Raw genomic sequence first — 25448 nt, forward strand, 5'->3', positions numbered from 1 at the left:
CTGTAAACTGTCCAATTTTTAACTGACTCGTATAGATATGTACTTATATACTGTTATACTATCTTTAATGTTAAATTGTATGCATCTTATTTTAGCCAGTTGAAACGCTACTTTCTTTAAAATGTCTGTCTGTCTTGTCGTATACACCATATGTAATATGCCACCATTAGAATCTTGAAAATATAAAACTTTTTATCAATATTCTCAAACAATGGTCTAATTTTATTTTTTCTTCCTTATTACGCACTATCTTCGAATACCAATAGCTTGCTGCTACTCAGCATACACGAGTATGAATAAGGAGCATGAAAAGCGCTTTTTTAAAAACAACAACCTTTTAATTTCGATCGGCGTAGTCATCATATTTATAAATAGTAAATATATACATACAAACGGTACTTGCATAAGAATGGTAGAACATACGTAGGTCGGTAAATATATAAAGGTGTATGTGTGCGTATAATAAACGGTATTTATTGAGGGGCCGCGTTGTTGCACAGACGTAAGCAGCTGATAGGGTCTTCTAAACAACTCGAGCGGCAACTGATATAGAGAACAAACAAACCAAAAGAGGAGCAAATCAGATATTTAGATAGTAGCACTCGAAAGAAGTGGAGAAGGTGTTTTAGAATTGCAAGGTAAACGTACATGCATGTGCGTACATATGTGTGTATATATGTGATGCCATGTAGCTATGACGGTGTGTAGGTATGTATGTAAGTACCCAATAGCAATATCATGAATACCAATTCCAATTCAAGGTGATAAGAAGCGACTACTTTAAATCGTGGTATCTCCATACATACATACATACAAACATATAAACGTATATGCATTGTTAATATCTTTTGAATATGAAACAATCTTACCGCATACCACCAGCTCCTCGATAGCACATCTGGACTTGGGTCGACCGTAAGGCGGTAAACATTGTGGTTTTACCGTAAAAGCGGTGCGGTTGTGCTATTAAAAGGCTCGGAGTCAAATTGTGTAAATACGTTAGAATCACGTACTCACATACTTACTTACAGCAAAGTTGTTTACATATAGAAACGCGTGTGTGTGTGAGTGCACATCATTAGCGAGCAGCGAGTAATCAAAAAATATTATTTTATTTCGATTCTAAATATAACATTAAATACCAATTAATATAGCGCTAATGCAGAAGCAGCAGTAATTTGTGGTTAAATGCATAAAGTGAAGAAAATTTCCCAAACAGCGTAAATTAATATAAAATAACTCGCAGACACGTGCTTGAAAATGTTATAAAATATTGAAAATTAATTTGTTTACTAAAAACCAATAAAAAAAAAAAACAGTTAATCGAATACCGTCGGCACTTTTGAGCGGATACGCAAAATAACGCAGCACCGTCGGCAAACACATACGCGGCCACCACGTGTGTGTGTTGGTTCAGTTTATGATCGCCATTATCGCGCAAAGTCAGTCTTAAAAGCCACAAAGTGAAGCCACACCTGATTACTTACTTACATATATAACCACACATACATATGTACAGAAGTGTTAATCTTATTGCTGCAGTACTTTCGTATGCACCTATATATGCATGCATGTATGTATGTTGATTTGCCTTTTCGCCATTTCGTTTGCAACACTACTGCGCGCGTGTATGTGTGTATGTCAATAGATAATTAGAAAATTTGTTGATGTTTGTGCATAGTCTGCATTATATTAGCATTACAATTGTAGACGTGTTGCATTAGCAATGATGCAAACTTTGAAACCGCCACCACCACTATTACAACACCACCATCAACACCAGCCGCAGCCACAGCCTCATTCGTCATTGGCCTCGTCATTGCTTAGCAGCAGCAACATTTCTATTATGAATAATCATATCCATCAGCAGCAACAACAACAACAGCCACATCCTTTGCTGCATAATCATCAGAATCCGCAAACGATGATGCAACAACCGCAGCCCAGTCACCTAGTACCTCCTTTGCCTACGCTGCCTACAATGCCGCCGCTGCCGTTGCCGCTGCCGCCTACACTGACGCCACACTCCCCCACAATAATGAATAGCAGCATAGGTAAAGCTATTGGTAGTAGGAGTATTCTACAGCATAATCACAATTCAAGTCAACAGCAACAGCAACAACAACAGCGGCAAGACAACAATAATATGTTAGCTGGCGGCGTCCATCTTGACGATGAACCAAATCCTGAAATGGTGCTCGCTTTGATCTCAAGGAATCGTGCGCTCGAGGGTAAGTCATTCAGTTTGAGCAACTAAATTGCATGAATTAGACCACCTGTCCGTCAAATGGGCACAAAAGAAAACAACAAAAAGCAGCACAATGTAATTCCATTAAATAGTAAGACTGCAAATACAGTTATGTGCACATAAATAGTAGTGACGTTGAAGAATAACTAACAAAGCATCAAATCGAGTGCTAAATGGTGATTTTTTTATAAAAATTATGAAAAATTAAAATTAATTTAAATATCGTTGCTGAGTATGTGAATACGAAGTTTTTATCAAAACATCATTCAGTTTTAACCCAAGATATTTTGTTCACTGAAACAATTGATATTATTAAGTAATATTCTTTTAAGAAGATATATGAAAATTAAGTGAGATCTCCGGAAACCTATTTATTTAATATCCTTGAAATATCACACAGTTAGATTAAACACTGTATTGGGGCTACTGAAAGGTGTGTGCTGGTTCGAGATCGAGATATTAAACTAAATAACATAACTCAATAGAGTTTTACCAAGATAACTTAGAAATTACACAACATATTCGATATAAAGTCAACTACAATGTAGTATTTATATAGAGATGGGGCAACTCATGTACAGATTTTACATTTTTTGGTCCACAAACCCCACCAAACTGTTGTTTTTCTGGATGAAATGTCAGCTTTGGATCTCTTCAGGTTGCTGTTCGTTCTAAATGCAGCAATTTTGCATTTGCTATTGAGTCAGAAATGGGCCTCGTCACTGAACAGAATTTGTCTCGAACACGTCAGATCTTCTTGGAACTTTTCAAGAGCTCATAGAGCGAGGCTATATCGCTTGGGAAGGTCGAATGGCTTCAGTTCTTGCACAAGCTGTATTTTGTACGCTTTAATTTAAGATATCGACGTAAAATGCGCCAAGTCGTTCCATACGTCAGTCCGAGTTGCAGCGAACTGCGCAAAATCAATCACGGTCTTCGTGTACACTCTTAGCTAGGACTGCTATATTTTCTTCACTGCGTAATGGATATGGTTTATTCGGTCGAATATTATCAAAAAAAAGCTGGGTCTCAAGATGGGTGATGGTGTTGCGAATAGTACGCTCAATAGGTCGATTATGTGGACCATAGTAAACAGGCGTAAGGCGTTTCATGATGAAATGCCAAACAATACTGAACAAAAATGACAGCTTGACAGCATTCACGCGTGATCTGTCAAAAAAAGGCTATTGAAACAAGTAAGGAAGGGCTAAGTTCGGGTGTAACCGAACATTTTATACTCTCGCAATTTATTTATTTAACTTTATTTATATTATGTAATACACAATTTGACCCACATATTCGTCATATATATTGTATAAAGTCCATTGAAAGTTGGAAACCATAATATTAGACTAGAAGCACCGAGGTCCTCGTGTTCGATATATGGGGCCTTAAAACCTATGGTCCGATTTCGGCGATTTTTAGAATGGGGTTGCCACACTATTAATATAGTATTTGTGCAAAGTTCTGCATCGATACCTTCACTAGTGCTTACTTTATATATTGTAAAGTAAACGATTCAGATTGTCTTCTAAGTAGCTAAAAAAAACGACTGCAGAAAGTTTGGTTTATATAGCTCTATTAGTTTGCGAGATATGTACAAAAAACTTAGTAGGGGGCGGGGCTACGCCCACTTCCCCAAAAAAATTACATCCAAATATGCCCTTTCATCGTGCGATCCTTCATACCAAATTTTATTTCCATGGCTTTATTTATGGCTTAGTTATGACACTTTATGTGTTTTCGGTTTTCGCCATTTTGTGGGCGTGGCAGTGGTCTGATTTTGCTCATTTTCGAAAGCAACCTTCCTATGGTGCCAAGAAATAAGTGTGCCAAGTTTCATCAAGATATCTTAATTTTTACTCAAGTAACAGCTTGCACAGACGGACGGACGGACGGACAGACAGACATTCGGATTTGAACTCCACTCTTCACCCTGATCACTTTGGTATATATAACCCTATATCTAACTCGTTTAGTTTTGGGTGTTACAAACAACCGTTATGTGAACAAAACTATAATACTCTCTTTAGCAACATTTGTTGCGAGAGTATAAAAATATCTATGTATCGTATTTGTTGTAAGTTTCAAAATCTCGTTATATGAACAAAATGAACTAATTGTTTGAAATTGTTTGTATCATAGCACTGATCAGCAGCGATCAGTAGGTCTGTAGTAGAAGTCTACTATTGCTATTTTCATGAATACAAATGTAGTTGTACAACTAAGAAGCGGCATCTTACATAACACATTTCTTGATTTTGCTGCATAAAGTGAGTTAAATAGCAAAGTGCAATAACATCTAAAATTATTCACGGTTGCCACGTCAGAAATATTTTAAATTAAAAAAATACATGCCAAAAGTTATCACCGGGAATAATTGGTGGAGTGATTATATAGTATGTATGCATATCAATAGTTTTCCTCCACTACAATAAGATCTCGTTTAATAAATTACTTGCACGTGCTTGCGATACGAGCATGATAGAACTCTCTACTTCAAGTTGTTAGTTATACAAATGCTTGAGTTAATTAGAGCACTCTATATGTCTTTATGCTTATGTAACAGAAACTTATATTTGAAAATATAATTCACAAACAAAGGGTTTCAAAAATAAATGCCCTACTATATTTTGTAACGACGGCAGGCTATTTGGGTGAAATGGGATGCTTGTTAAAAATTGCTAAAACATAAAGTGTTAAAACTTAATAAGCAATTAAAGGCTTGTGCAGTTTGAAATTTTTTGAAAATTGGTCCATTAATATATTTATTGTACATGTCTCGCAAACTACTAAAGAAGATTTAATTTCTTAATTTATGTTGTAAAAATGAGTGAAATCCACATATAATCACATCCACCATCCATACAACGGTTATGTTTTAAGTCCTTTGTGCCGTTAAAACTTTTATCTAAAGAATAACTCCGAACCGTCACATTTTAGGGGAATTTTTATCTCACAAGTTATTTGGTTGATTCAATTGATTTGGTTTTACTATTATTAATGGATCTTAATTCCTCATTAATTTGGTACTTCAATCGGGTGTCGGTTTTGGCCGCATCCATAAGCCTACACCAGGGTCTCCGCATTTCGAACGACGCCGACAGTTGGGGATTTCAAGCATCGCCAGGTCTACATCCACTTGATCCTTCCACCTGAGTTTCGGCCGTTTGCCCACTAGGCCCGTGGTTGCACCTGTTGGCAAGAATGATCCTGCGATTGATTTTGTGGCTGACGTTATTGTTGGTATTGGTGTTAGTAGACGAAGTCTTTTACTAACTCGAAGCTATAACTGCCAACAGTAGTCTCCTAACCTTTGAGATCCTTTGCATGATGACAGGAGGTACTTCGTTTTGCCCTCGTTAACAACTAGACCCATTTGTTGGCTTCCTTTTCTAGTCTTGAAAATACTGCACACTCGGCCCTCTTGTTGAATCGTCGGCATAAGCCAATAACTGGTGACTGTTGCAAAAGATACTGCCGTTCAGTTAAGATCTGCAGCGCGAATGATCTTCTCGAGCATTAGGTTAAAGAAATCGCTCGATAAGTGTTCGCCCTGTCTGAAACCTAGTTTGGTATAAAACGGCTTGGAGAGGTCATTTTACATAGCCGTATTAGTTTTGTGGGTATCCCAAATTCAGACATTGCTGCATAGAGGCGAATCTTCATTACAGAGTTTAAAATGTAAGAATTGGTCTACACCCACGAACACTTCTCATATTACCTCTTTTTGAAATTTTTTTGCGAAAGTGCCATCCATTATCGAATACTCGCTCGAATACAGGCAATATCGAATCATTTCTATTTTCTCTAACAAATCATCGAACACCAAATTTGAATACGACCACTGCCACAAACGACAACAATTCTGTTGAACCGAACAAATTCGACAGTGTTTGGCCTGCTTTAAAACTTGGATATAGATGTAAATATTTGTGGTTTAAGGATGCTTTGTACATAAATAAAACCATGGGATTTTTTTGCGTAAAGATTCCCCATATTAGATAAGAGCGATTTTTTGAAGTCGTCCGGGTGGTGCTCGCATTGCTGAACTTGTTTCTTTAAGTTTAGATATTATCAAAAGTAGGCTCAACAATAATTATATGGATTTTCTGCTCAGCGTCTAACTTGAAGTACCGTTGACAAATCACGTGACCATACACAAGGGAATGCAGCCCACATAAAAGGTCTCCGAAATATAATTGTTATTTATGAGTATAAATATAGTTTTGGCGGGGAAATGTCATAGCCGCGTAACGATTGTGATTACAAGCAAATGAAATCTAAAACATTTTCTAGTTAGCAATTCAATTCTAATGCGGCTAAACTGCAAGCCATGCGCCACGTGATTGGGCGGTAAGTGGTGAGCGCTCGCTCGCACTTCAAAGGCTTAGTTAAGTCGAAAGACAATTGCAACTTGCAACATTAAACAGCGCCTCTACGTGCACGTGCCGCTGAGCCCACGAATAACAGCTGAGACACACTCCATCACTTTTACGCCTTCACCGCAGCGCACATACGATACATGTGGGAGAGTACGAGTCAGTTGAATGAAGTGAGTGTTGCAGGTTACACAGTGCATTGTATAGTCGATAATCAGTTCGCACACAGTGCTGTGCATAAGTTTGGACACGCTTTTATAAGTTTATATATATGTATGTAGTTTGCTTTTTTTTGTTTTGCTCACTTCGTGTACTACATACGCCGAAATGATCAACAGGCACGAGGCATTAATATTTCCGTACGTTTTATGCTCGCCTGACTTATGTGTGTATGTGTGTATTTATGTGCCGAGACCGTTTCCCAGCAGTATATCCTTACAAAACGCATAATCCCAGCGGAGATGACGCACGTTGCGACGCCTGCTATGTTGTTTTGACTCGTTTCGCAAAGCGAGCAGAAAAAATTGAATTATTTGCTTGAGGCTTTTGTGTAACCGAAAACCTGTAACCAGAAACAAATATTTTATTAACACAAGTACCGCGTGTCCGCTTGTCCGCATTCAATAAAACCCGACACAACCCCCAGGCAATGATGACTTGTGTGCTTCCTTTTACAATTGTGCTTGTATTGCATTGTATTTATTTACATGTGTGTGTGTGTGTCTTAGTTACGATTTCGCTTATAAAATTCACAAGTTGTTGGTGTTGTACTGTATAGTTGGTTGGTGGCATTTGTGGTGGTGTTGCTTCCTGCTGTCGTCCACAACCCAAACCGGATCCCACACCCACACCCTTGTTGTTGTTTGCTGATTGAGAGTAATTGTTTGCCCACTGTCAAAAATTGTGTAAATATGTTTGTCATTTCACTTGCTGCACGCACTTAACGAATTTAAAACGCTAGTTGCCTGTAGATACACGCGCGCTCGTCGCGCATCCGTAACTTGGCTTTTAGGCATACGTCAATGTTGCCGCGTGCCATTATGTACAATAGAATTATCGCGTCAAACTGTGCGATGCCCATACATACCGATATATGTACATATGTACAAATACATACACAAAATAGTATTAGGTTGGTCAGTTATATAGTATATTTGAATTTACTGGTGTTACAAAACCGGCAGTCCAAGACTTATATAGGGTTTTCAATAACACGTTGCTAGAAAATACTAGTCATGGAAAATATTGTTCTGTAACAATTTGCGCAAGAAACCGAAGAACAACTTAGCTTCCGACAGTCCCATAAAATTCAGCGACTTCCAGTGATTAGAAAGGTATGTTCGGAACTTAAAATCAAAACCATGGCAGATCGGAACCTCAGCTTTAATCTTATTATCGAACATCCGAATAAATGAATATAAACAATTACACGGTACAATACTTGGTTGGATATTGGACCAAACTAATTTTATCCGGGAGCTTGAGATGTAGGTAAAAAGAGTTCGAAGTTAGCCTCCAAAATCAAAATATTTGGTTTCGGTGTTCAAAATAATTATTATTGATTACAGGATATAGTTAGCATATCATTCAAAATGTGGATGTGATTTTAATTTTCCTCTTAATTTAATGGCGTATAAAATTTCTGGCTCAAGCTTATAAGACATGAGAGCTAAGCTATGAGGGCTTAAAGTTTGATCTTCGAAAAAAAAAATGTATATCGAAAAATATTATGTTCTGGGCTGGTCTCTTGATTATAGACAGTGAGAAATCTGATGAAATGTGTTAAAAATGTACGGGACTTGAAAACGCAAAACTGCTACAAAGATAATTTGATATTTCGCTAATTTGTTGTGGACCCGTAGAAGAAGACCTTTATGATATACGAGTACAAACAGAAGGTTCTTATTAGCTTCTTTGCGTGAGAAACATTTCTGCGCTATTTTTGGCATCCGTTATTTCATTTCACAATCGAAACTTTGGGCTGACTCATTTCAGATTTTAGTAAGTTTGGGTCGGAGTGCTAATTTGTCTCGGTATGTTATTTTGTTCTGAAGCACCACGATAGATTGGGTACGAATAAACCTCATTACACACCTCCGGTTTTGTTGAAAGTATTCCTTTGATTTAGAGTCACATAATTAAAAGAAATATCGAAAGTATTTTTCAGAGAATGACTAAATGAATTTAGCAAGATTAAAATAAATTCTACGAGTTGATACTTATTTTATTGCTTACACTTTCATTTAGCCATTTTCCATTCGAATCTACTCTTGTAAGGGGTAGAGAATTATGAAATCTTGGAGCAGCCTTTTAATTTTCCTTTAAGAAAAGTTTATTCTTTCCAAAATAGTGTCAAATGCTTGGTTTATATTGCCTTGGTTTGACTATAAGTCGAAGCATTACTGTAGATACTACTTGTTGTATAGTCTCTATAGCGTATACTGAATACTTTTTTCAGTATATATAATGTTTATCTTATAATTTTGCATGGGAAAATATTCCCAAAATATTTCAACAATGAAACTGGTTCCTAGTCTATTTCTACTCCCAATTTCTCCAAATTAAGAATAATTTATCAGATGAGTTTAATATTGTATTAAATACACCTATGTATAAGCTCTAGTTACCAATAATCGAATATAGTACACTAAATAAAGTCGATCACCCTAATGTATATTCACCCCACTGTACTTGAACTCAACATTCTTGAGTATTGCACATATATATTTGTCTGTATGTATGACTATCATGTAGTTTACATTGCCAAGGGTGGATCGTAATTTGTTTTATGTCAACATTGCATTGTATCCTTATGCGATTTCGACTTTTTTTCGCTTTATCGAATATTTCCCGTCTCTTTTGGACCGACCAGTCAGCAGGGTTTCTTCTATGCGAAGAGCCATGTTTCCGCATTACCCACTTTGAATAAATGTTTATATTAGTAGCGGATGCATTTACACGCGTCCCATCGCCTGCTCATTCGAATGTGTATCGAGTGGTTAGATACTTGAGTTAAGCCAACACGCACTCGAGAACAGGATTTTATTTATTATTAGTATTATTAGAAGTTATTAAATTAAATTAGGATCAATTTCCGCTGAGTGCTTTCGAGTACAGTGCCAAGTGCCCTGACTTACGTATGCACTTCAATAGCTAAATACGTACGTAAGTATGTATGTTTCTTAAAAATATTGTAAATACAGATGTAATAATTTCTAGGTAAGCATATGTATTTCAGTTTGTATGAATTCATCAATGCAAATATTTACTTTTCATGCATTGAATAATACAAGCTTATGTTTGCAAATTTATCTTAGTGGACTTAGAGGGAGAAGTGAGGTCAAGAACACGGCCAGTTGTGGAACGCTTCTTCTTGCTGCAGAGGCAATCGTCTACTTGGTAGCTTTTTGAAAATCGTATTTCATGCCTCTTTTCAACTATTAAAGACAGCATAAATCAATATTTCATTTAGCATCGATAAGCTGAAGGCGCTGTGAGAAGATCCATGAAAGTGCATGATGAGCACTCTCAGAAAGATCACCTGTTAAACAATGTCATCTAGCGAAATAGATGACGAGACGGATGACTGTCTGTCCGTCCGTCCGTTCATCCTTGCAATGCATAACTTGAGTAAAAATGAAGATTACTTGATAAAACTTGGCACACATGTTCCTTGGTAGTTCCTATTGCAAATGGGCAAAATGTGCAATTTTCACGCCCCAAAAATGTCGAAACCAGAAATGTCGAAAGCTATAAAGTGTTATAACTAAGCTAAAAATTAAGCTATAAAAATTTGGAACATAAAATCACAGTAAGAAAGAGCATCTGTGGTTCCAAAATAATCGAAGCTTTTTGTATATATCTAACAAACTACTAAAGCTATATAAACCGAAATAACATTTCCATTTCCATATCACACATCCCTTTAGTATCCCATCATATTAAAACATAAAGCAGGTGAAATCGAATAATAACCACGCCCACCCCTATACAAAAATTGCTTTAACTCACTAAGAAACACTAAACTTCACACACAAATTTATAAAGAAAGGCTGCACTCAGATTGGTACAAAGAAGAAAGAGATATTTTTTCACCGATAAGTCTCTCAGGTATTTGAATGTAAATAGGGAATCATTTTCTTCTAATAGAGTGACTCTGTTAATATGTGAGATATCTTAGCAAAATTAAGTGAACGTATAATCTTTGATATAGTAGTGAAAATTAGTGAAATCGGTACAGGAATTACCCCAGCCCTTAGACATTAAATACAATATAATGATTGTCCTTATTCTAGTGGTCTTTATGACGAATACATTGTATATCGGTCTAATTGTGTTATCTTAATTAAATTACATCAATAAATTGCGAGAGTATGAAATGTTCTGTTACTCCGAGCTTAGCTTTTCTTTACTTGTTTTGTTTACTTTCTTCTCTTGCGTAAGCCTGGCTGTAAATCAGTGCGACTGCTGTTAAAAAAATATATTAATAGAAAGTGATTTTGTTGTTGTTGTAGCTAAAACATTTTGAGTAGACAGTTCTTGTTTGGGTCCAGTTGGTTCGGGTCCGTTCTGTTTTTATAGATCAAACTGTCATTGGAATGGAAGTGCAGGGCTCTTCGTTTCGGAACAGAGAGGCGGAATGGCAGAGAGTTCGACTAACAGCGTTTTCTTTTCTACCGTGCCTTCCTTTTTGAATGTGTTCCAGTTTGGGTCAACACAATTTGACGCCCGGGTACAGGGCAGAATAAATGTTAAATTTTTTTGGGAAAGGAAAACGCTATAACATGGTTGAATAACGGAGTCAGGCCTAATATCTGACGCAGTGCATAACGGGTGATTTTTTTGAGGTTAGGATTTTCATGCATTAGTATTTGACAGATCACGTGGGATTTCAGACATGGTGTCAAAGAGAAAGATGCTCAGTATGCTTTGACATTTCATCATGAATAGACTTACTAACGAGCAACGCTTGCAAATCATTGAATTTTATTACCAAAATCAGTGTTCGGTTCGAAATGTGAAATCCGCTTTTTTATCGACAAATTTTGTTCAGCGATGAGGCTCATTTCTGGTTGAATGGCTACGTAAATAAGCAAAATTGCCGCATTTGGGGTGAAGAGCAACCAGAAGCCGTTCAAGAACTGCCCATGCATCCCGAAAAATGCACTGTTTGGTGTGGTTTGTACGCTGGTGGAATCATTGGACCGTATTTTTTCAAAGATGCTGTTGGACGCAACGTTACGGTGAATGGCGATCGCTATCGTTCGATGCTAACAAACTTTTTGTTGCCAAAAATGGAAGAACTGAACTTGGTTGACATGTGGTTTCAACAAGATGGCGCTACATGCCACACAGCTCGCGATTCTATGGCCATTTTGAGGGAAAACTTCGGAGAACAATTCATCTCAAGAAATGGACCCGTAAGTTGGCCACCAAGATCATGCGATTTAACGCCTTTAGACTATTTTTTGTGGGGCTACGTCAAGTCTAAAGTCTACAGAAATAAGCCAGCAACTATTCCAGCTTTGGAAGACAACATTTCCGAAGAAATTCGGGCTATTCCGGCCGAAATGCTCGAAAAAGTTGCCCAAAATTGGACTTTCCGAATGGACCACCTAAGACGCAGCCGCGGTCAACATTTAAATGAAATTATCTTCAAAAAGTAAATGTCATGAACCAATCTAACGTTTCAAATAAAGAACCGATGAGATTTTGCAAATTTTATGCGTTTTTTTTTTTTAAAAAGTTATCAAGCTCTTAAAAAATCACCCTTTATAAGCTTTATAAGTTATTATTAGTGAAAAATTATAAACCGATTGAGCTGTGCTTCTAATAAAATAATTAAATTCTTAAAAGCACGGAACCGGAAAATTAAATCCAAATCCACATTTTAGCAATTCTAAATATTTCTTATTTCATTTTCACGATTTTCTTCTAAATATTACCCGTATTTAAATCATATTATCGCTATATACGGCAGTAGATAAATTCAGCATTGAGACAGCTTAATACTCATACCATCGCCACTTTTTTCCTTATGTCTTCGCCTCCTTTAAAGGTCTTAACAGTAACATGCTACTACACAACCATATGGATTAGCTGCAAGGTATGGAGATATGAACATATATACAATACAAAATGTAAACGACAGCACGAGTGTGTACCAGCAGTCATAAGGGTGAAGAGATAGTATCCCGCAGCGAACTTTATTAAATTATTTTATTTTGACGTTCATTTTCTTGTATGCCATTTATTTATTATATGTAACTGTTATAAATTATTCTGTTTATCTTATATGCGCCCCCTGCAGCCAAAAATCTAAAAAGACTTAGTAACTTAGGACTACAAATAATTTTGAAATATTTCAGCAAATGTTAATGCTTTGCGCTCGAAGCATTGTTTGGCATCGTTACAAATCCTTCTGGGGAATTCTGAAAACATAAATGATACATAAGTATGTATATTATATACACTCATAATGCTATTGAAAAAATATATGGCATGAATTTAAATATATATGTACATATATGCTTCTATATTCTATTCTACATATTCACAGACATATACACCAATCACTCTTGGCTGAGCCGAAATTGTCTTCAGTTAAATTTAATTTTTGTTTTTACATTATGTTTGACAAATACAAGAAAGTGACTTTTGCGTTAGTAATAGTGGAGCATATTTCTTGTGGCAGCACCTTTGAAATGGTTCTCGAAAAGAACTCGACAACTACGCCGCCGTCGCAGAACATCAATAAAAATATTTATGTTGGTTAATTTGAATAATGTAAAAATATTAATATTTAGAATATCTGGAGTGATAAACTAAAAATCTTGCTCGCATGTTTTCCATAGATGCAACCAGGAAGAATTGAAAATAATATGCCGAACTCATTCGGTAGCAAAAGTAGTTGCATTCATTCATAAAGGGTGATTTTTTAAGAGCTTGATAACTTTTTTTAAAAAAAAAATGCATAAAACGTTAGATTGGTTCATGACATTTACTTTTTGAAGATAATTTCATTTAAATGTTGACCGCGGCTGCGTCTTAGGTGGTCCATTCGGAAAGTCCAATTTTGGGCAACTTTTTCGAGCATTTCGGCCGGAATAGCCCGAATTTCTTCGGAAATGTTGTCTTCCAAAGCTGGAATAGTTGCTGGCTTATTTCTGTAGACTTTAGACTTGACGTAGCCCCACAAAAAATAGTCTAAAGGCGTTAAATCGCATGATCTTGGTGGCCAACTTACGGGTCCATTTCTTGAGATGAATTGTTCTCCGAAGTTTTCCCTCAAAATGGCCATAGAATCGCGAGCTGTGTGGCATGTAGCGCCATCTTGTTGAAACCACATGTCAACCAAGTTCAGTTCTTCCATTTTTGGCAACAAAAAGTTTGTTAGCATCGAACGATAGCGATCGCCATTCACCGTAACGTTGCGTCCAACAGCATCTTTGAAAAAATACGGTCCAATGATTCCACCAGCGTACAAACCACACCAAACAGTGCATTTTTCGGGATGCATGGGCAGTTCTTGAACGGCTTCTGGTTGCTCTTCACCCCAAATGCGGCAATTTTGCTTATTTACGTAGCCATTCAACCAGAAATGAGCCTCATCGCTGAACAAAATTTGTCGATAAAAAAGCGGATTTCACATTTCGAACCGAACACTGATTTTGGTAATAAAATTCAATGATTTGCAAGCGTTGCTCGTTAGTAAGTCTATTCATGATGAAATGTCAAAGCATACTGAGCATCTTTCTCTTTGACACCATGTCTGAAATCCCACGTGATCTGTCAAATACTAATGCATGAAAATCCTAACCTCAAAAAAATCACCCGTTATTATGAACATAACGAACATATTGTTGTGTTCGCATTAAAACACTTTAACTGTAAAACAAACGTCAAACCACTTGTCAGTGAAAACTGAAACATTATCTGAACATTGTTGTTATCGTTCGTTTTGTTGAAACCTACAACTACACGAAACTTTTTACATTGCCCTCAAATATTTTAGTTAAGTTTTTTTTACATGTTTCCTAAAAGTAACCGTTATGCAACATAGTGTAAATATGAACATTTATATCGATTCCCTGTTTTCTTTATCTGTTTTGTAAGTGTAACGTTTGCATTTCAAACATTGTCATCGTTCCTATTCAAGACTTTTGACAGCATAGTGTACACCCAATGCGCATGAGTTACTAAAATTGTCTCCTGACATTTAACAATATTCTTCGTTATCTTTTAACAATTAATGCAGTCTTGTATTTTCTATCGATAGAAGCACCCGCAGCAGCATTGAAATGCCTATCTACATAGCCGCCTACAATGTACAATGTCGCCTAACTGAGGTATACTTTTAAAATTGTGAATCAACAATCCCAATTCTTAACATTAAGGGTATTCACATCAAATTCAAATACCGTCGAAATTTCAGTTTGTTATACTCTCACAACAAAAGTTGCTAAGAGAGTATTATAGTTTTATTCACATAACGGATGTTTGTAAGTCATAAAACTAAACGATTTAGATATAGGTTTATATAAAAATGTCCAGGGTGGCGAGAGGAGTCAAAATCCGAATGTCTGTCTGTCTGTCCGCCCGTCCGTGCAACGGATAACTTGAGTAAAAATTGAGATATCTTAATGAAACACATGTTCCTTGGGACCGTGAGAGGGTTGAGGTGCAAAATCGGATCACTGCCACGCCCACAAAATGGCGAAAACCGAAAACACATAAAGTACCATAACTAAGCCATAAATAAAGTTATAATAGTAAAATTTGGAATAAAGGATCGCACTAGGAAGGGGCATAGAAAGTTACCATGGGGCACTGAGTTCTTCATACTCGATATCCGGGGCATTGAAAAGTTATAGTCCGATTTCGACAAATTTTTCACAAGTGATGCCACAGATAAATATACAGTATTTGTGCAAAGTTTTATTTCGCTATCTTCATTGGTTCCTTAGGTATATATTATAAAGTGAAGGACTAAGATGGAATTCAAAAATTAGTTATTGGGAAGTTGTCGTGGTTATGAACCGATTTCGTCCATTTTCCACACGTGTCATCAGGGTATCAAGAAAATATTATATACCGAATTTCATTGAAATGAAGAAAGAGCTTTTCGAAACGGATAGCACATGTACACGCATGAACTATTACACCGGTCAAAAAAAAAATATTTTTTTTGGGTTTCTGTTCTTATGCTTGAATTCTGATTCTAGACATTGAAAAACACTTAATTATTAATATTTAGTTCTTTAAGTTTGCTTTGGGCTGATCTACATCAATAAGTATATTTCATTTATTTCATAAATCAAAGATGGCAGCACTTTGATTAACCCGAAAGTAAACAGTATTATTATTTGTAAGAGGTACAGTAGTGAATGTTAATCTGTTTATTATAGCTGTAACAACAATATTAGTGTATTACTCAGTTAAAAAATGGCATCAAGTCAGTGTAAAAATGATGTTGATTCATTCTGTTTTATTTGCGGTGAATTTATTAAAGTTAGAAATAAAAAATTTGCTTTATCAATAAATTTGAAACTTTGCGAAGCCTATGAAGCCTATTTTAACCTAAAAGTCAGTAATCAAAATAATCTATAGTGAAATTGTAGAAAAAATATAAAAATTGGTCATTTCTGCTTAAAAGTCGAAAAATTGCTCTAATTTCTACGAAAGCAAACTTTAACCGGAAAAAAATTTCCGTAGTCATAGGAGAAACTAAAATTTAACATGTAGATATCAGACCCAAAAATTGTGTTGACCGTTGTTATCAATCAACATTTTCCCAAAATTTCGATTTTTTGTTGATTCAAAATTTTTGGTATATTCATTTGGTAATAGTCCATTTCATGCATTTCAGCTTACAGATCAGAATCAGTCGGAATAGTGGAGAAAGTGCGAGTTAATTTTTTCGAGGCGGGGGTGTTCAGAACGCTGTAACTCATTTTCTACACAATAGTTTTAGCTGAAAATTGTCGAAAAATATGTTAATAAATGATAATAAACTTAAAGCTCTATCTATTTACTGCTCCCTATCCCCAAAAAAAGCCCGTCACATGGGATGACCCCATTAAACAAATTTAGATTTCGGACTCACTCAGTAATATCCATTAGGAATGAAGAAGTCTAAAATATCATGACTTATGCGATTAAATAGAAATACACAACTACCATATTTATATGACTTTATTGCCCGACATTAAACAAAAGTAATATAAAATCAGTGCCACCGAACAATAAAAAGATCATCATTATAAAGCAATAGAGTATTCGATATGTCAATATTAAGAGTAATAAAGGTGATTATTTACCTTATCATACGGTTACGATATGACAGTTGGCCCTACTGGAATATAACCCACTAAGCGAATCACGTTATTTGTTTTGGTTTTTTTTTAAGTATTATTTGTTTGTTTATGTACAATATTGCGCACACAGTCGGGGTTACATACATATAATATTCTAACACATTCGGCAAGTTGAAGTCGACCGAAATTGTTTATAATCTCCTTTTTTATGACTCTTCTCTTTACTTTTGCGATTATCAGCGTATATACAACTGATAACGACTTTTCAGTTAGCTATTTGAAAACGCTCAAGTGTTATGCTGTCTTACGAAAATAAGACAGTTTTTATTGCTTAGCAAAGAAACGTTGGACATCTAAAAGTACTTACCATTTGCCGCCTTATACTAAATATATACATATCTATAATATTTACTTTCTGATAAGGCAAACGGGTATATTGTGGCATAGAAAGCGTGTGCAAGCAGATATTCATAAATATATAAACACATTTATACACATATAAATTTATATATAAATGTTTATATAAGTTAATAAAATTCATGCACATATTTAAGCTTTTGCAAATAAGGTTTCACAAGATTTTTGTTAAAATTTCGAAATTTCAATGGATATATCGCTTTTGAAATTTAAAATATTTCTAAAATACAAAAAATTTAAAAATATTCTGGAGTGAGGTCACTGTAAGCTCAGGATACACCTATACAATCTGGGCATAGTCTCATCAGAAACGTGTGGCTTCTGTGACTTGGAGGCTGAAACTCCCCTACACCTACTATTAGAACGTGTGGCACTTCATAGAAGCAGGATTGCGATTATTGGGACTTAACTGAGGAACGCATCGACTCCCTCACTCCCAGCATCATTCAGGAATTTCTAAGAGTACTGGGACTGATGGAGTTGTTGTAGACACAGGGAGGAAACAATAGACCAGAGGTCGCAGTGAATACCTTTAAACTTCTATTATATTCTAATAATTAAATAGCCAATTTATTGTTATCTTTTTTAACAGAGTATGTCTTCTATGGCATAGACTGCATTAAGGGATTAGGTGAGTTTCAAAATTTTAAATTAGTGCAATATGTTTAAAATATTATCCAAAAATATCAAATCAATTAGAGTAAAATTGTTAGAGATATGTATACCCTTTGGAAGTTCCGCTCATCAGACCATGTCAGTTTGCATTTTAAACGTGTTTATCTTTGTTTCAAGTCGGTGGACACGATTGCTCGAAAAGTTATAAAGAAATTTTGCCCACATCTTTGAAATAACATTATCTAGTTACTGAACGAATCAATTTTATTTTTTTACAACAATTTTTTCGAGTCATTGTCAAAAATTCAAATTTATGTATTATATACATTAGGTGAGTTATGCTGTCCACGGAAAGAGGGGTTTTTTTGTTAATTGTTTAAATGAAATATATGATTGTATTTATTTAAAAAAATAATATTTTAAATACATTGTTTTCAACCTCTGAAACCCATCTAACCCTTTAAATTCCCGTCCTTCCAAAATTGATTAATAACATAGTAATGCAATAAATATAATAAGATTATTTAATACTGCTAAAGGTATAGAGGCAAAAACGTTCTAAATTTCGTCAAATTTCACTTAGTTTCAAAGCTTTGTTTTCAAAGAAATAGTTCTTTCCTCTGCCCTCATATCCCAACTGACAGTTACAATTATGAAGTTATAGTCAATTACGTCTACTTTTGCGGCATAAATTCGATTTTTAGAAGGATCATACTGAGCGATATCGGGGAATACTTTTTCTAAAGTGATCGGAAGTACAACCGAGTTCTAATTGTGAGCGATGGATTACAAAGAGCGCTGAGATCACACGTTAACGTATTTACAAACTTTGTATGTTGGAAAATCTGTTGTGTTGTCTCGAGACTATTGTATAGCAAAATTCGAAAAATAAACGTCTGCATTATCGTTCACTTCGTTCACCAGTCAATAGGTGAGATTTACAAAACCAGGGTTGATTTGCAAAAATCGCGAATATACCCAAAAACAAGCTAACAAATGTATCTGCAAACAAAAAATGTAAAAAAAAGTTTGTTCCTCCCGTTCAGTTTTGGGAGTCAACGCGTTCACATAAACATCTAACATACATATGTATATTAATACAAATCTAAAAAAAAGAAAACAAAAATTATTTAACGAGTGCAAAAATATAAAAAAGCATTCCTCAGATTGAATAGGCTTCGCTGAACTAACAATTGCACATTGCAAATAGTAAACCACGCAAACAAAGGTGGATATGTACATATGTACGTACATCTTTTATGTGATTTTGTTTTCAAAAACAAACCAAACGAAGGGTTCGAACAAACGCATGCCGAGACCACCTGTTTAAATCCGATCTAAACAATGGACACAGCCGAGCGGAAAATGATCGACTGCAGATAGTAGCATACGATGGGCGATGAACGATTGGCACATGAATGGTGGCAAGTGGAAGCACATATAATGGGTATAAGTTAAAAGTGAAAACAAAACATAAAAAAACAAATATGTTATTTTGAAAATACGAACATGGAGAGCAGTGTTAAGGGTACAAACTAAAAAGGTTTAAGAAAAAAGGACAAATTAGTTAAGTTCGTACTATGAGGAAATTTGTGTGAGTTAATATTAAAACCGCATGCTATTACGAGTATTAACTCAAACAAATAACTCTCAAGCTTTGTTTTCGATCTATATATCTACGTATAGTACTCGTATGTATATATGTAGATAAACTGAAGTGATCTTATTATTCACAGATTCTTTCGACCAGAAGAATTCACAATTGTGAAGTTGAAAAGCATGATCTGTCGAAACGAACTTTCTATCCTTTACACGATGAAGTAGTTTTTAGAAGGTTTACCGGGATTGGTAATATAATTGAACTTCCATAACTAGAACATCTATAACTCGAAGTTCACCATAAATCGAATAGGCAATAGAAGTGAAATGTCATACAAATTATCTGCCGTAACTCGGAAGCCTCTCGAAGTTTTTTGTGGATTATGTTGATTCGAGTTAGAGAAATTCTGCTGTATATATATTCTTCTGGATATTTTTAAGAAATTTTCATATTTTGATACAAAAACACATTCTGCTGCAATATTGAAAACGTGACTTGAACAGCGACGACTATACTATACATATACATAAGGATCATAACGTCAAATCTGTCAGGCAAAAAATTACGGTATTTAGTACGTGAGTGCAGCATATGTCTGCATGTTGGCATTAAAGATATAAAGCGTCATAAATATGTGCTGATTATGGCATGCACATGTTGCAATCTTTATTAATAAAATCCAATAAATAAAGAACAAGATTTCAGCTGCATTTTCTACAAAAAATGGCAAAATGTTTATGATACGTGCAAAAGTACGTGTGGAAATTTTGAAATGCATACATGACCAATCTTTTGCAATGAGTGCACATATCACACTTACTAGGTGTCTTCTCTTATTATCATAGCAAAAATATAAAAAGGAGTTGACTCAAACACTGCCGAGACAAGGAAAACTGAATTCTGTCATTACTTAAAGGTAATGAAATACTTAATTAAGAATTAAGAACTTGTAGTTACATTCAATTTGAATAATAATTGAAATAATGGAAGCTTCAGCTAATCAAAGACTCCTTAGAAGTGTCTAAAAAAACAGGTTTTAATATTGGGGTTTATTTGTTAATTTCATAAATGTTTTACGAAATAAAAGTAACTAAATTTAGTATGTACAACTCTCAGAATACTTCCATACTATAAGCATTTAGCGCATCTCAATATCTAATCCTTTGCAATTTTTTACAATCACTGCCGAACCCTCTTAACTGAGAAGCATCTGCTCACAAGCCCCAAAGGTGCACTCAAGTATATGATTTTATATCACTTGGCCATATGTTGCTAAACCCAGAGTAGTGCTCTCTACGGCTAGCACAAAGAGTTTACAAAACAATAGGGTACCATTAGCTGCTTAACTCTGTAACGAAGTGTAGTTCTACGAATTGTCACAGAGTGGCAAATTGTTTTTTATTATCTCCCATTGTGAGGAGGGTTGAAAACTACCCCCACTGATGTTGACAATTTCATGTAGCCGTACGGGTATTAGTTACTTCTGAAATTTATACTTTGAACTCACTTAACGCAGTCGACGCCGTGGTAAATGGACAAAACGGTTACGGCTATGACTATTTAATCCCCTATACGGAAACCCATATAAAAATTTAATGGAACGACAAATCCGGTTGTTAGCGATAATGTAAGTAATTGAGTGCGAAAATGCTGTCGCATTCTCAACATTGGACGTCAAAGAATTTCCTGTGGTTTACGAAACGTTTAGAAAGTTGCTATGGGTGAAATAAACCCGGCTAATTATTCAAACAAGGGGTGTTAATTATTTCATCAATATTTTTTAACAACATAATTTCGCTATCTTATAAATAATATATGAAATAAAGTTATTAAAGCTAGAGGTAAATATGTGCGATGCAATTGACCTATGTACATGTACATTTAATTCAGAAATTAGGACAGGGCGTTTTATTAAACACTTCTTTTGTACTTATTTAGTAATATATTGCTCACCTTTTCTACGATATGTCAAAACCGAACAATTTATTCCATTATTAATAAGTTCTATTTGCTATATTATTTGAGGATAACCTAAAGTTACTCACTTTAGCAATTATCATCTGACTTGATCCCTAATCTCACGGCATGTGTGCCTATTAAACAGTTACCAGTAAACACACTAATGATTGCGGCGAGGTGAGTTTTTCTAAACGACAACAGCTGGGAGAACCGTTTTCAATCCACAGCGGGCCAAAAAGACCTCGCTACTGCACAGGCGCTGGTTGTGGTCCAGCGTTTGGTGAGCTCAGTCGAAGTCAGTGTGTTCATCGCTCTAGCGCAAGTGGACCACGGACTACACTGTGTACTGTCATCGAATCCAAGGCTATTATTCCCACTCTGCTGTAGGAGTGAATACACACCTCTCCGAAGGATGCCGCATTTCGAAGAAGTACGTCTACAGCTACCTTAATGGCAGCCACCTCTGCCTGAACGACACTGCAATGGTCTGGCAACCGAAAACTACAGTTAATTGCGAGCTTCCGACAGAAGACTCTCCCTCCCACCTTCCCCATAAGCCGTGACTGCGCCTCTTCTCCATCGGCTTCTCGCTTCCCACATATGTAGCTTTTGAAAGTATGTACGCAGCGAAGTAACCGCTGGGAGACGGTTCCGCGATGAAATGGTCTAGATCAGGGATATGCGCTAAGCGACGGATGAGTTTCAGAGTGTAGCTGCTCAGAACTAATGGCACAATGCACCGACCTGTTACATCCATGGATGCAACGTTTCAAATGGCATTTAAAGCCATGGTTGGTGCTGTTCTTATAACACAGATTCCAATGAGAGCCGCTATTTGGACACGCTGCTTAGCTAGTGTGAGGGGCTCCACCAGACGACAACTCCATCAAACAATATTGGCTTAACTATCGTTTCATAGAGCCAGGAAACCATTGTTAGGGATGCAAACGATGTTTTTGAAACATCGATGTTTTCGTCAAAAAGCATCGATGTTAGCCATCGATTTCTCGAATCAACGATGTTTTATGTCGATGTTTTATATAAAAATTTGTCTTCACACCTTCACACTTTTTCGGGTATTAACTCGAAACCCTCTATTTGGATACGCTTTATTACATTGGAATTCGATTTTTGTAAAATACGGAGATTATGATTTATTTATACAATTTAATTCTGGCGTAGGCTACTGCGTTAGATCAGAGATTCAAATTACTGCATTTTAAAGATAAAGCTAAATAATACTTTTCTTTGTTTCATAAAAAATTCAAAGAATCGCGCTGATACAATGGAATCTTCGGATGAGTGTGAAACAGAATACTCGTTTGATATTTGGAATCAGAATAAACATTTAGTCCACCAAAAGGTGAAATGTAAGTTGTCAAATTTATATACAATTACAGGGACGGAAGGTTGAAGAGAAAGTGTATCTCGGCTGTTACCCCTACCAATCAGAAGCCAGAGTTCCGTTCCGGAGTTGTATAAATAGGCTTATTATTAAACGACTGAGTACTTGCGAGTTATTTTTGTTATGGTTTTTTATCTCTATGAATTTGTTGCTTTATGTTTTGAATTTTTTGTTGTTTTATTTAGAATGGAACAACGAATAAACGAAAAAAAAAATTGGTTTTACTTTCTTTGTTATTACTTATTTTGTCGTTCAAAAAAGTAAAGAAATGAATTATGTACTCATTTGTGCACGCCACTGTATAATGCTAGGTGAAATAAAACGTATCAACTTAAGACGTACTACATTTCATTTATTTATGCTTCTGCTTCTGTATCCCTTAGCTTTTCACACTAAATTTAAAATAAGTTAAAAAAGTTCAAAAATACATTGATGTAGCGGGTTTTGAAGAAACATCAATACATCGAACTATCGATGTTTCATTTTACGATGTTTGCATCCCTAACCACTGTTGGTGAGATTGGCTCCTCTACAGCAATAAATGGCTACTGAAATCTTTTTCACTTTCTCAATGTTTGGCTTCCACGAGTCCTACATAGAGGAGGATTATATATGTAAATATCGAAAAATATTAACGCTTAATACATTGAATTATAGATCGGAGAGAAGATTGCCAAATGGTTATTATATTTGAAGAAAATCTTCTGATTGACACTTTAAGCACCTTAAGGCTTAATAATGTTTCCTTAATATTAAAAATTGAGTTAATGTTTAAATATGGTGTTTATTTATTTGATCTTATTATATAAGAAAACTTAAATTTACATAAAATATTTAAAATTATTAAAGACATCTAGTCGTGGTAGTAAAATGTTTCCTAATGCTGCTTTTCTAACGAATCTAAACGAAGGAAGTCAAGTCATTGTGTATGAATAATATACGAGCGTAGTCTAGATAAATACATATATATGAGTACACGCACATTGGAAGTTTCCGTATTTATTCATATGAAAGCATGTGGAAGCTGACATTAAGTAAGGAAACCTTTCACTCGTAGAATAGAAAAAAAGCACAGTAGACAAAAGGAATCAGAAACGCACGGTTGGTGAGCAAAACAAATGTAAATGCGAACTCAAGCGTATAGTTGCCAGTCGAAGCTACAAATTACTAGTAGTCTCTGCTGTTGAAATTAAAAGAATCCACAAAAATTGACGCAAGAAATGAAATGAATTCAAAGGAAAAACATTGATTATGACTCTTTTATACATATTTGCTGTGAAATCCTTGGTTTAGCTCTGTTGGAACAATTGTGGGGGCGGTCTAACTGACTGGCATTTGAATAGAATATATACAGATATACATATGTACATATATACGTAGGAGCGCACATATTTGCGCACAGATGCACTTGTATACTGATTTGCTGGTGTATAAAAGTATTTATGTTCGTACGAGTATTAAACGTCATTCACATTTTCTGTTGGGGATTTTAAGCTGTGAAGCATTCCAAGTACACTTTTGCCATTTCGGCCTAGTTGCGAAAAATCATCGCTATTGTCGGTAAAAATAAAAATGGCTTCCGATTTATGCCCAAAACACATTGTGTATAACAGCGCGAAAAAAACCTTTGAGTTGCTTGGCTGTTGAAAATTCGTAATGATAGCAATGAAAACAAAAACATCGAAGCAATGGTTTTTTTTTATTAACCAATCCCACTCGACAGGGATATTCTTACGTTGTTGTCAGCCTTTAATAGAAGCCTCATTTTTAAGCGCCAACAGCGATTATTAAACCACTGAATTTGTAGTCTAAACAATGCCAGCGTATTTCGTAGAGCTTTTCTCTGGAGCAAAGAATGGAGATCTAACCGATGATTGATACTGAAGAAATTGATGTTGAAGAAATTAAAAAAGTTCCGTTACTTCGATATCCCTGGAACACCCGATTATGTCTCTTGTCTAATGATGCACAAGCTAAAGAATTTTATGAGCAGCACCCAATTCTGCAAATCATTTTATTGGGAAATAAATTTTACTTAAATAAAATACACATCTATTCCTGAAGGGTATAACTACATGTATACATAAGTACCTGTGTTTATGTCTTTGCTGTTTTTGTGTATACCGTAAATCTCCTCCCACGCCGTTGTACGAATAAGGCTTACAATAGTCTGAACAATAGCAGTCGCTAACAAAGGGGATATGTATTCATATTTGTTTGTATGTAGTTGTAGCATAGACATACATATATACGTATGTACAAACATTTACCGAATACCATTGACAAGTCGACCAGTCACCCTCTGAATGAGATTCTCATAACGATTACAATAAACTTTTGAAGTCAGAGATGAATTCAAAAGGATAACTTTCACATCCTGTTAAAAAATGGAAAAACAAAAACACAAAATATTTTTAGTGCAACCATAAAAATGCGGTGGATACGATGCCTTGTAAACGATTTATATGCATACACTTGTGTTCAAAAGAAGAGCAGTGCTATATGC

The 25448-nt window shown here is 35.5% G+C and overlaps 1 protein-coding gene across 2 annotated transcripts in view; it reads left to right on the plus strand.

Moving 5' to 3' along the window:
* The first annotated feature begins 294 nt into the window (after positions 1–294).
* The window catches only part of LOC105217427 (LIM/homeobox protein Lhx3), a 59160-nt gene continuing 34006 nt past the window's right edge, over positions 295–25448 (plus strand). The window contains exon 1 of one of the 2 annotated variants that reach the window (XM_011192413.3): positions 295–2231. In XM_011192413.3, coding sequence (XP_011190715.2) covers positions 1727–2231 — 505 coding nt within the window. In that variant the 5' untranslated portion in view covers positions 295–1726. The remainder of the gene's footprint in view (positions 2232–25448) is intronic. The other variant, XM_011192415.3, reaches the window with a different exon arrangement.

The sequence above is a fragment of the Zeugodacus cucurbitae genome, chromosome 3 (genome assembly GCF_028554725.1).
Source record: "Zeugodacus cucurbitae isolate PBARC_wt_2022May chromosome 3, idZeuCucr1.2, whole genome shotgun sequence".
NCBI lineage: Eukaryota > Metazoa > Arthropoda > Insecta > Diptera > Tephritidae > Zeugodacus > Zeugodacus cucurbitae.